This window comes from Salvelinus fontinalis, chromosome 9 (genome assembly GCF_029448725.1).
Source record: "Salvelinus fontinalis isolate EN_2023a chromosome 9, ASM2944872v1, whole genome shotgun sequence".
In the NCBI taxonomy this organism is placed as follows: Eukaryota; Metazoa; Chordata; class Actinopteri; order Salmoniformes; family Salmonidae; genus Salvelinus; species Salvelinus fontinalis.
The window spans coordinates 15,733,874-15,747,202 of record NC_074673.1 but is presented as its reverse complement, the minus strand read 5'-3'; the positions used below and the strand labels follow the sequence as shown (position 1 = coordinate 15,747,202).

The 13,329-nt window shown below is 42.4% G+C and overlaps 2 protein-coding genes across 5 annotated transcripts in view; both read left to right on the top strand.

Moving 5' to 3' along the window:
* tead1a (TEA domain family member 1a) overlaps positions 1-6,296 on the top strand; it is a 119,673-nt gene extending 113,377 nt beyond the window's left edge. For all 4 annotated transcript variants that reach the window (XM_055933541.1, XM_055933540.1, XM_055933539.1 and 1 more), the window contains 3 exons: positions 1,348-1,488; positions 2,007-2,159; positions 2,244-6,296. In XM_055933541.1, coding sequence (XP_055789516.1) covers positions 1,348-1,488; positions 2,007-2,159; positions 2,244-2,357 — 408 coding nt within the window. In that variant the 3' untranslated portion in view covers positions 2,358-6,296. The remainder of the gene's footprint in view (positions 1-1,347; positions 1,489-2,006; positions 2,160-2,243) is intronic.
* Positions 6,297-7,303: 1,007 nt separating this feature from the next.
* Positions 7,304-9,544, top strand: LOC129862153 (ras association domain-containing protein 10-like). Its single transcript, XM_055933537.1, has one exon. The coding sequence runs from the start codon at positions 7,564-7,566 to the stop codon at positions 9,052-9,054; it is 1,491 nt and encodes a 496-aa protein (XP_055789512.1). The 5' UTR covers positions 7,304-7,563; the 3' UTR covers positions 9,055-9,544.
* The last annotated feature ends 3,785 nt before the right edge of the window (positions 9,545-13,329 follow it).

Here is a 13,329-nt window from a genome sequence, read left to right as displayed (position 1 = left end):
TGAGCCCTAGGACGATGCCTCAGGACGACCTGGCATGATGACTCCTTGCTGTCCCCAGTCCACCTGGCTGTGCTGCTGCTCCAGTTTCAACTGTTCTGCCTGCGACTATGGAACCCTGACCTGTTCACCGGACGTGCTACCCGTCCCAGACCTGCTGTTTTCAACTCTCTAGAGAACGCAGGAGCGGTAGAGATACTCTTAATGATCGGCTATGAAAAGCCAACTGACATTTACTCCTGAGATGCTGACTTGCTGCACCCTCGACAACTACTGTGATTATTACTATTTGACCATGCTGGTCATTTATGAACATTTTGAACATCTTGGCCATGTTCTGTTATAATCTCCACCCAGCACAGCCAGAAGAGGACTGGCCACCCCTCATAGCCTGGTTCCTCTCTAGGTTTCTTCCTAGGTTTTGGCCTTTCTAGGGAGTTTTTCCTAGCCACCGTGCTTCTACACCTGCATTGCTTGCTGTTTGGGGTTTTAGGCTGGGTTTCTGTACAGCACTTTGAGATATCAGCTGATAAAAGAAGGGCTATATAAATACATTTGATTTGATAACGACCGACGAGTTGTGCGCACTGTGATGCCGTACTGCACACCACTGTTGTACTGCACTGTTATTTGCCTATTTATCGGCCGCCTGTTAGCTTGCACAATTCTTGCCATTCTCCTTGACCTCTCATCGAGTTTTTGACCTCAGGACTGCCGCTGACTGGATGTTTTTATTTGTTGCACCATTCTCGGTAAACTCTAGGCACTGTTATGCGTGAAAAGCCCAGGAGGCCGGACGTTTCTGAGATACTGGAACCGGCGTGCCTGGCATTGATGCGCATACCACGCACAAAGTCCCTTAGGTCACTTGTTTTGCCCATTTTAACATTCAATCAAACAGTAACAGAATGCCTCAGCCTGCTTTATATCCAAGCCACGATCACATTTTCTTGAATGGGGTCGTGTACCTAATAAACTGGCCACTGAGTATCTCTATCTATGCGTGGGAATACTTTGGAACAGATTTGTTTTTACAGTCTTATGATTTTAAATGTAGTTTTTTTGTTTTTTGCACAGAACTTGGGGGGGCCAAATAAAATCACCAGCGGGCCGCCAGTTGGATAACCCAGCTGTACAGCCAAGTTATATTAGTCCTCTTGAGACTTAAAGAAAATCTATTTTCATTTAAACATTTTTATGTGTTTTGTTGTAAACATTTAACTCATTGCATTGCTGGTGTTGGTCAACATTTGTTTGACTATGTAGTTTATCCTCTACATGACTTGCCTAGTTAAATAAAGGTTAAATCATTTTTCTAATAAAAATACATGTTGTGTTGTCCTGATGCAGGCTGACCTGAACTGTAACATCCAGGATGACTCTGGGGCCTTCTACGGTGTGAGCAGCCAGTATGAGAGCTCTGAGAACATGACCATCACGTGCTCTACCAAGGTGTGCTCCTTCGGCAAGCAGGTGGTCGAGAAGGTCGAGGTGAGTCCTAGGGCTCTATTTATTCTGTAAAGCTGAAGCAATACAGTTTACGTGATAGAAATGTAAAGGTAACTTCTGATTGAGATGACATATGCAGCGTTTACCCTGAATAAAGTTTCCACTAAAGTGGGAACATTGCCTTTACATTTCAATCACGCTGAAGATCCACGTTATAGCTTGATTGAAATTTAAAGGGTATGTTCCACGTTTGCGGGTAAACGCTGCATATGTCGGCTCAATTGGAAATTACCTTTAAATTTGAACGCGTATCTTCTGTGATACGAAGTGAATCCAGCTCTTAGTCCTACATGCACACACACCACTGTGTGCTTGGTGGAGAAGCAACTATTAAAAACTACACATGACTCATAATCGTTACCTACTTTTATATTTGTGTTTCTCACAATTGCTGTGTTTTACATCCTATTTGATCGTGGTGGACATTGTTCCCTTCACTTATTAGTTTTCTTGTGAAGAGCTGTACTCGTGATCTCTCTCTGTCTCTCTCCCTCCTTCAGACGGAATATGCCTGCTTTGAGAATGGACGCTTTGTCTACAGGATAAGCCGCTCCCCCATGTGTGAATACATGATCAACTTTATCCACAAACTCAAACACCTGCCTGAGAAGTACATGATGAACAGTGTCCTAGAGAACTTCACTATCCTATTGGTAAGGATAGCCTGTTCAGTCAGTCTGCTTGTATACTAGTGTTTGTGTGTGTGTGTCTCACACTGCATTTCTCTTGTGCTTCAGGTGGTGACTAACAGAGAAACACAGGAGACGATGCTTTGCATGGCGTGTGTGTTTGAGGTGTCGAACAGCGACCACGGAGCTCAACATCACATCTACCGGCTAGTCAAGGAATAAGAGACTGATTCAGTAGAAACGTGCTGGGACAAACTATCACCGATCTACCTGAAGGACAGCTTCTGAAGAATGGAGGGAAGACATTGAAGGACGAATTCTTAGTAATTGACAGAGATAAATCGCTGTTGTGATTGGTTGGTTGTGAGGGGGACATGAGGCAACCGCCCAGTGAAACACACCTTCAGAAAGACAACCTTATGAAAAGTGGCTGTGCCTCTACACAAATCCCACCCACAATGTCCTTGGGTTACATTGAGGTGAAGTTTCTAATGGATAATATCATTATATTTGTATTTTGTATGTATATTTGTATGAGTGCAGCTGTCAATTTGTGGTACAGTTGTGTGGTGTCATTTTTCCAGACTATGTCATATCTATGGTGTACATATGAAGGGGCATTGTGTAACATAGGAAGATGTACTGTGGATTACATTTGGAAGCTATCTGTTTTCTGCATTTTATACTGTAGTCATCACAATTATAAACCAATTACAGATCTTAGCCTTTCTTAATTAGATAAATATTAAACATTATACAGTTACTACATACAGTGCCTTCGGAAAGTATTCAGACCCGTTGACTTTTTCCACATTTTGTTAATTTACAGCCTTATTCTAAAATGTATTAAAGTGTTGTTTTTTCGTCATCAATCTACACACAATACCCCATAATGACAAAGCAAAAACAGGTTTTTAGAAATTGTTGCTCATTTCAAAAAATATTTTCAGGTCTCCAGAGATGTTTGATCAGGTTCAAGTCTGTGCTCTGGCTGGGCCACTCAAGGACATTCAGAGACTTGTCCCAAAGCCACTCCTGTGTTTTCTTGGCTGTGTTCTTAGGATCATTGTCCTGTTGGAAGGTGAACCTTCGCCACAGTCTGAGGTCCTGAGCACTCTGGAGCTGGTTTTCATCAAGGATCTCTCTATACTTTGCTCCGTTCATCTTTCCCTCGAACCTGACTAGTCTCCCAGTTCCTGCCGCTGAAAAACATTCCCATAGCATGATGCTGCAACCACCATGCTTCACCACCAGGTTTCCTCCAGACGTGACGCTTGGCATTCAGGCCAAAGAGTTCAATCTTGGTTTCATCAGACCAGATAATCTTGTTTCTCATGGTCTGAGAGTCTTTAGGTGCCTTTTGGCAAACTCCAAGCGGGCTGTCACGTGCCTTTTACTGAGGAGTGGCTTCCGTCTGGCCACTCTACCATAAAGGCCTGATTGGTGGAATGTTACAGAGATGTTTGCCCTTCTGGAAGGTTCTCCCATCTCTACAGAGTAGCTCTGTCAGAGTGACCATCGGGGTCTTGGTCACCTCCCTGACCAAGGCCCTTCTCCCCCGATTGCTCAGTTTGGCTGGGCGGCCAGCTCTAGGAAGAGTCTTGGTGGTTCCAAACTTCTTCCATTTAAGAATGATGGAGGCCACTGTGTTCGTGGGGATCTTCAATGCTGCAGACATTTTTCTAGTACCCTTCCCCAGATCTGTGCATCGACACAATCCTGTCTCAGAGCTATACGGGCAATACCTTCGACCTCATGGCTTGGTTTTTGCTCTGACATGCACTGTCAACTGTGGGATCTTATATAGACAGGTGTGTGCCTTTCCAAATCATGTCCAATCAGTTGAATTTACCACAGGTGGACTGAAAAATGATCTCAAGGATAATCAATGGAAACAGGATGTATCTGAGCTCAATTTCGAGGCTCATAGCAAAGGGTCTGAATACTTTTGTAAATAAGGTATTTCTGTTTTTAATAAATTTGCAAAAATGTCAAACCTGTTTTTGCCTATTCATTATCAGGTATTGTGTGTAGATTGCTGAGGAAAATGTTTTATTTAATACATTTTAGAATAAGGCTCAAATGTAACAAAATCTGGAAAAAGTCAAGGGGTCTGAATACTTTCCGAATGAACATCTCTATCACACAAAAAATTTCCAAAGAAAAAGGTTTTACATTTTGGATAACATAGAAAATGCTAAACTAGTGTATGATGAAGACAGGTTACAGTTACAATTCCAGGGACATTGAGAGTATAAATAAGATTCAGGTACCACTTTGCATCATATCCCCTGGGCCCAACTAAAGAGAAAAAGCACTGATGACACTAAAGCAAGACAATGCATGGCAGAGACCAGAGATTCCTCCTAAGGTATCTTTTCTCTAAGCTGCTAAGGTTTTACCCCGTATATCAAATGAAGCAAAGAATACACATATTGAAAATAAGCACTTAGTTCCTCTGTATGGTTATGTGGGATAGAGGGAAACTTTACTTCTCAGTGACTGAGGAACACAGTAGTCAAAACACTCCCACACATTAATCTTTGGATGTTCTTGGTTCTGGATGTAATTCAGCCTTATTTTGCCCGTCAATCTGTGGCCTACACTAAAGCTGGACTCGTTATTAGTGGAACTGCCACGTCTGTTTGCGATATAACAACAACAAAGAAGGTACTACAAACAACTATGCCCCCCCCCCCCCCACATCATTGCACACGCAATAGAACAGCATAACATGTACTGTAAAGAAATGTTTTGCAGGATGCGTGACGTTCCTCACCTCCACTTTGTCAGCAAAACAATAACGTCCGCGGGGTGGACAGTGGCGCTGTTTCCCCTAATGCGGATTGCATCTTTAACCTTGGCGGTAGGGAATGGCATCCTTACAGATACTGTAACTCTACCACGAAATATGAGCTCTTCCTAAACTGGAGGACAGCCCTGTTATTCTCATACATCCCAGTGTTGCATGTACAGTGCCTTAGTAACTTTTCCCCAATGGCACCTGGTTTGCTTGGATGGAAAATGCATAACATTAGTGATGTTTCATGTTGGTCATTATAGATACACAACTGTCCGTTTTATATGTACACATTTCACCTTGTTTTACAAAATAATGATGCTAAGTTATACATTGATTATTACAATAAACAAATTCCATGTGTAATAGCAGTAATAACTTTGCCTTGTCTATCAAAAACCAAAAATCTGGAGACATGTCAGATGTGCATTTGTCGCCTGCACTATTATAAAGTGCCTTTGGTCATGACTTTACATCTTAGAAAAGGTTTAAAAGAAGCAAAACCAAAAAGTTAAAGAAATGGCGGACGAGATCACCAGAATGCCTTTATCAATATCTTTCTTTGTAGAACTGTATTCATTACCACAACTATTAGACTATTTGGGAAAAGATAGATGCATGTTCAGTGTTTTCAATAGTTATGAGTCAAAAGATCCCTCTGCGAAGGTTTATTTGATATCACTGTCACAGTAAATCAACTGTTATCATACCATATGCACACTAACATTACAGTCCATAAAACATAATGCAGTATACGTGTATGTTAGTGTTGCTGAAGACAATTGATCAGGCAGGGTTCATGTCATGTTTAGATGACCTTTGACCTGTGTTCTAATTTATTAATAATTGGGACTATATTATGGTGTGAGCAACACAGACCACCACTACAGTAGTTTCTGTTTGAATGTGTTCTATGTAGGCTATACTTACAATGCTTTTGTGATGACTCCAGTTTAATCAGAGTCAAGCCTGTTGGTTTCACTGTTGGGCTCCCAGTATGTCAGTCCTGTCAACCACAAGATACGTTTTGGGGAAATATTGTTATTTTAAAATGAGTATTTTTTTTACACAAACATCAGCAGCTAAGATCTGGGTTGTTATTTGTCTGTAGGTACTGGTACCTTTTTGTCTATTTTTTTTCAAAAATGGCTTTAATTTTTCTCAAATTTGGATGGCATCCTCAGAATATTGTGTGCAGAAAATGGTTAAAGGTGAGAATATGGAAAAAGACTGTTTTTACTGTAATGGGTCTGGTCTTTGCTTTGTAAGTTTTTCTTCATTGCTAAAATGTTAGATATTTTATAGCTTTCTAGAAATGTTGTATGCATATTATATCCAATTAAAATAAATATTCAATTCTGTTTCTGAATGATAATATGATAATTTCTCACAAACGTCAATTAACGTCTCTGAAATTATTATAGTATTACTTATTTTGCCGGAACATACAATGCTCCTAATGCACAACAGGGGGAGCTCTATCCAAAAGAATCGGGCTTGGCAACCTGTGATAATGTTGACCTATTCACACACATGAGAATAAATAGTAACTCCACTTTTTCTTGAGCTTCGAAATGGCAATCCTCTTTCAATACAGCTAGCTCCTGGCTATGTTGATGTTGGAGAATAACCTGGCTGACATGATTATAACCTCCAGCCTGGGGTTTTATGTAGTGTTTCATCAACAAACTTGGCCTGTCATCAGCTGTCAGGATCACAGGAGGATAAACCGACCGGGACCAATGACGAGCTGTGATTCCGGCCAGGGCTGTAGGGAATTAACATATACACACCCAGACAACAATCCCTATCCACTAAAGACCTCTGCAATAACCACAGACAAATCCTTGTTTTATGAAAATATGTTTTTCGTTCATATGTCTTTGCGGGAAGTGGTTTGGTTGGGGTGTTATAGAGGGCAGAGATAAATTATCTTCTGAGCAGCTCCATTCATATATATATATTTTTTTTCACTTGCTTTGTTGTTTCTGCAGAAGACCAGATCAGAAGTCTACAAGATGTGAAATAATGGAGTGAAACAAGGGGGAACCTGACTAACTCTTGTCTTTATGTGCATCAACATAAACTAATACAAGGCCTTGTAGATGAATAAGCTTGAGACATCAGAATATTTATATAGTTTAACTTGACAATTTCACTTGAATTCATTTAATGACATATATAACAATCACTTTAAAATGTGTCCACTTTTTAATCTTTCACATGAGATTGATGGTAGTTTTGACCAAAGTACAGTAGGCAAACTGGTGCGTAAAATGCGCACAAAGTGGGTGGGTAATGTTACTTTCAAAAACTTATGTTTGGAGTAGAGTTGTAGTGTTGTGATCAACGAAGAGTGGAGAGAGTCCCATTGGGAGCGGAGGGCGTATACTTTAGTGTTTGCATAGAAATGTACCCACAGCAGTGCATACCAACCGAAAGGAAGGATGCCCGTTCCTCCTCTGCGCACAGTGTTCCAAAAGGAAGTCTGATAATGTGATCCCCCGCAGAACAACTTCACAGTGTGCCTCACTCAGTCTGCCACAGGAAAAGTCCTACTGGAGGCAAGTACTGCGCTTATTACTTCATGATGATGACATGCTTACATGAGAATAAGGACAGCTCCAAATGAAGGTGTGTGTCACTTTTCCCTCTACAACTGAAAAGTGGAACCGAGGAGTCGAAAGGAGAGCAGAAACTTTAATCAGCAATTGGGTTAAAGGTTTTTCCAGTATGGAGCAGGATGAATGCAAGGTATCAGTATGGGTCTGCCGGGAGGAGAAACTGGTCTCCGGGCTGTCCAAGCGCACCACCTGCTCCGATGTTGTCAAAGTTCTACTGGAGGACCAAAACTTGAAGCAAGGTGCGTCAGCGGTGATGCTATCTGGGACCCCCCAGTCTTACTGCATAGTGGAGAAATGGAGAGGCTTTGAGAGGATTTTACCCAATAAAACCAAAATCCTGCATCTCTGGAGCGCCTGGGGAGATGAGCAGGAAAATGTGAGGTTTGTGTTGGTGAAGAATGAGGCATCGTTACCGAACAACGGACCCAGGAGCGCCGAAGCGCGGGTCGTTCAGAGCAAAGACAGTCCGTGCGTATTCAAGGGAGCAGCCAAGACCACAATGGCTTTCTCGCAAGAAAAGCAGCGGAGGATTGTTAGAAAAGCTTTTAGAAAGTTGGAAAAAATTAACAAAAAGAAAGAGGAGACTGTTCCTAAAGATACATCCTCAGTGGAGAAAATGGAAACATTGGTGCACTTGGTTATATCTCAAGATCACACCATCCGCCAACAGATCAAAAGGATCAAAGAATTAGATAGGGATATAGAGAGGTATGAGGCAAACGTGCATTTTGACAGAATTAAGAAACATGGTATCAATTATGTGCAGGACACATACATGGTGGAGTCAAGCGCGAAGGCTGATCCAACAGAGAACGTGCCATGTTCAGCGGAGGCTATCGCACAGTTTGAGGAGTACGCGCTCTGTTGCGAGGAGGTCCTGCGACTTCAGGAGGAGTTGACAGAACGCGAAGCTCTCATGGACATCATCACAGGTGAGATTCAGGAGGAGCTGAACCAAAGGTGGATGAAAAGACGGCAAGATGAGCTGTCGGGCAAAGATACCGACAGTATTGGGGAGTCTGTAGACATCCCCGTGTCTGCAATGGCTCCAAAGGCAGGCGTCGCTGCTCAAGAGACAACTGTGGACAGTTTATCAGAGAACGACTTGGTTTTAGATGAGGAGAAAATCAAAATACAGCTGGATACTAGTTTATATATTGGTCTTCGTTTGAACACGGATTTAGAGACTATTAAGGGTGATTTGGACTTAAGCCAGGAGCTGTGGGACGCAAAAGAAAAAGAACTAACGGATTTGCTCGTAAAAATGGACTCTATGGATTTAAATAATGAGAAGTTACCCGATGATTACAAAGAACCCTCTGGTGTCACTGAGACTGAAATGTTGCCTTCTTTGGAGAAGAGCAGTGGGTGGGTGGAGCAGGCCAGAGGTCTCTCCAAGACCAGCAACACGAACGATGAGGACTCAGACACGGGGCTGAGCTCCATGCATAGCCAGGACTCTGACAATACACCTGTTTGTGAATCACTAGTGTAACTCTTTATTGAACTGTTGAAAATATGCAATGCAAACTCAGGGCAGTGAAATTCTCCACACTAAACAATATGTTTCTCCTTTTCCTCCAAAAGGCATAAGCATGGACATTTAAAATCTAAAAGGCGTCAGGTAGCCTAGCGGTTAAGAGCATCTGGGCCAGCAAACTAAAGGTCACTGGTTCGAATCCCTGACCTGACTAGGTGAAAAATATGTCTATGTGCCCTTGAGCAAGGCACTTGTAAGTTGCTCTGGATAACAGTGTCTGCTAAATGACTAAAATGTAAATAGTATAAACAAGCAATATGTCAATTGTGCTGAAATCCTAACAAAAGTTATGGAAAATTGATATAGCTTGCTCTGCTGTTTCTGTGTGTCACAAGTATTAGAACTAGGGAAAACGACAGCTGCATTGAACTGCAAAGACCCACATGACTATGACCATTCAGCTACAAACATACAGGTTACTGTGGAAATAAACTATTACAACATATTATGATCTGTTTGATTTAGTACTTGCATGAGTTGGGAAAACTATTTAAGTGTTGGCTAGGACACTCACACATGTTATTTGCATGGGGATTATGCCCACCTCATGAGAAAGTAAAAAGTTGATAAAAAAGTTGTCTTGCAGTGTGTGATGTGTGCTTATCTCTTTAGGGGCCATGTCTTGCAGTGTGTGATGTGTGCTTATCTCTTTAGGGGCCATGTCTTGCAGTGTGTGATGTGTGCTTATCTCTTTAGGGGCCATGTCTTGCAGTGTGTGATGTGTGCTTATCATGGTCAGTTGTATTTCATTGGAGTCTATGGAACAGCAGAGCATGAACTCCACATTAAAGATGATTACTGTAAATGCATACCTTTTACAGGTAGAATATAGCAACAAAGCAGACCAAACTGTTCACTATTAACCAAGTGAGGAAATTCCAGACATTTTTACTATTACGTTTGTAATTCCCTGTATTTGCTTAGATACCAATTTTCATGCCAAGCTTTTCACTGTACTCTGAGGTGGGTGTTCAAAAAGTTGGATATAAGCCAGTGCGTTAGAAGCCTACAACTGCAACTGCATTTGATCAATATGAATGCAGTATCTGTTGGCACGGTTTAGGCCTATAGATTTTTGTTACTGTGACACTATGGACCTCTGAGTGCCAGGTTCAAACCTGCCAAGATGTAGCATTTCCCAGATGGTAACTTCTAGAAATATCAAAGGACATTATCAATGAACAAAACCTCTCTCTTGAGAATGTTGTTGATGCATTACTAACCGTTCATATTCAGAGAATACAAGATTAAAGCCAGTCTGCTGATGCAAATTCAGACTAGCTGTCACCTGATCCAGTGATTGTTTAATTCATCCATGTAGTTGATCCTCACTTTCTCTCCGGTTTCTTGGCAACATGATGGTCATGCCCTATTGGGGGCAATGCTCTATTCAGTTACAGTACAATTTGCTGTGCCAATCAACCTCAGGGATCGCTTGTTCTCAGCATGGTTTATGTCAGGACAACCATTTGAGAGCTCTAATCGGTTTATCAGGACAAGTAATAGTGTATATGGATCCTGGGAAAGCTGAGACATACAACATCCCAAAGTCAATGCAGTGGTTATGCACTGCCCTACTCAGACTGTGGTTCTATAAATTGAGGAGGAGAGAGAAACATGACATGCAGAATCAGTTTCTGTTTATACAACCCTGTCTGATTCTGTGTCTGGGCGTCGTGCTGTTGTTGTGTTGTTGTGCCCACTGTGTCCTCACTGGGCTGTGTTTGGCACGGGGCGGCAGGGGCAGAGAGCAGCTGCCTAGCCCTGCTCCCTCTGCTGAAAACAGTGGTGTTTACATAAGTCACGGATGAAGGCTGGGTCAGGCTTCATGTGCTACTGTGTGGGATGGACTGGGACTGTTTGAGAAGGGATGTGTGTGTTTCAGATCTGGAGGATTCGAGTCCCCAACAGCTCAGTGCCACACTAATGCTGTGTTAGTTTTCTATACTGCTGAGATTATTTCGGCCTTATGTATGAAATTGATCACACAGAGGTGTACATTATGTGGCCAGACAGACACAGACAGACAGATCAGTGGTACAGTAGTGAGGTCGTGCCCAGTCTTTCTAACACCAGCACCTGCTCTGATCCCACCAGATGACAGAGGGAGGATGGGGGTAGATAACGCTTCATTCAGCAAGATTGAATGGACATGTTTCAAACAGACAAACAAACAAGAGCATAAATTCCTGTGTACATGAAATAGAGCGGCAGTGTGTTTCGATTGGACACCAGAGAGGAACATCTGGTCAGCGGTGTGTGTGTGTGTGGAGGAGAAGCCAACAGAGAGAAACACCAGACGGTCACAGGCAGCTGCTGTCTTGGATGGCACAGCTACTTCTTCTCTCTGAAACTGTGTTTATGCTGTGTAGGCATTGTAGCTGTGTTGGGTAGATAAGGTGATTTAACTGTTTAAGCACCCTGGCAACAGTCACAGATAACACTGAAACACAACCTTGTTGCATTGTCCTCAAACAGCCATTTTACCTCAAACGTATCCATACACTGTACCATGCCCACTTCACTTTAAAAACAACCTGGCCACACCCTTACCATAAATAGCATGACTTAACTATAACCTTTAAAATTAAAACGTAGGCGTAACCATCTGTTCCAGGGATTTCCTGTACCATTTCTGCTGCGTTTGTATGATAACGCTATCAGGCTGGTGTTATCATAATGGAGTTGCATAATGCAGACATACTGTAAGGTGAAAAGACTGACCTGAGAGACTTCCTGTACCCTTCAACCCCCCCCCCCCCCCCCCCCCCCCCATTCCACTCATGCAATGCCCCCTTAGTAATGAATGGGACCCTGCCCTGGCGATGTTCTCATGGGTCATCAACCTCATCATTCATAAACCTAGGTAATGAACTGTATCAGCGGGAGACAGCAAATCTATAAATAGTTACAGAGCAGCAACCTGTAAGACCGGAATCATTCTTACGCCAGCTGAATAAAGACTGGCCCTCTAAAACATTAAGGGGCCAATCGTAACTTCCACTTAAGTAGAATTTTAATTTAGTCTCCCATTGACATCACTGAATAACTAAGTGAAAATCTACTGCACATCTGGCCAGTCGGTTAGGATTCACCCCAAAGAGATCATCAAAATGTATATATAATCAAATTCAAGACTTTAGTGATATTGAAATGCATGCTACACATGCATAGTACAAAACCACTCACATGAGATGATGCAGGCTCATTATGTGTTTGCTGGAATGAGCCCAGCAGATAATATCCATATGGGATCTAATAAACCCTCTCTTCATCTGGTGGCTGTCTTTAGGAAATACTACTGACATGGAAACAATCTGGATGAGTGGGGGGCAATAAAACCAAACCACGAGTGAGTGAGTCAGAACATAACATAACACACCTCAAGGTGCCAACTGACAACCACTCTCACCCCCATCCAGACCATTGGAGAGGAGGATACATGGACCAGACAGGCTAGTATGGGATTATTCTACACTGGAGCTAATTGTTCCACAAGTGGCATGTCAGATGGAGGGGCTGACCCTCTAGTCATACTGAAACCTGGGGCATGTTCAGCAGGGCACAACATTGAGGAGCATCAGATATAAATATATTTTGCAGAACATGCCTCTCTAACATGTAGAATAAGGAATCATGTTGGCTCTGCTCATGTAATTTCTATCTGAAACATTTAACAATGTTTTCCTACTGAATGTGGCGCGGAAAGAGTGATAGAAAGAGACAGAGGTCCTGTCAGAGCTCCTACTGTAGCTAAGTGCCTAATAAACTTGATGAGCCTGTCTGCTCTGTTCTGTTCATCAGTCAATCTAGCTGGATGAACATGGAACATGAAAACTAGGGTGTGGCCTTATGAATCGTTGATGACAACAACTCAGCCTGGCTGTTTGGTGCCATGTAAGAGAGAGTAATTTCTCACAGACACAGTCCCCTCACAGGGCCCGTCATAACTCACAGACACAGTCCTCTCACAGTGCTTGTCATAACTCACTCAACCCGAGGAGCCACTCAGCCATATTGATTTATAGGAAGGGGTATGGTTGGGTTAATTCCTCCTGCTCCTAGTTTTGAAACCAAAGCAGCTTAATGTTGTTGTTCTAACACGCAGGCCCAATAGGACCAATTCATGCCATGTTAGAGTTAGGCGACAAACATGGGAATACACTGAGTGTACAAAACATTAAGAACACCTGCTCTTTCCATGACAGACTGACCAGGTGAATCCAGGTG

What these genes read in the sequence shown, in the direction of transcription:
- LOC129862153 (XM_055933537.1), top strand. Translation starts at nt 7,564, where the DNA reads ATGAAGGTGTGTGTCACTTTTCCCTCTACAACTGAAAAGTGGAACCGA.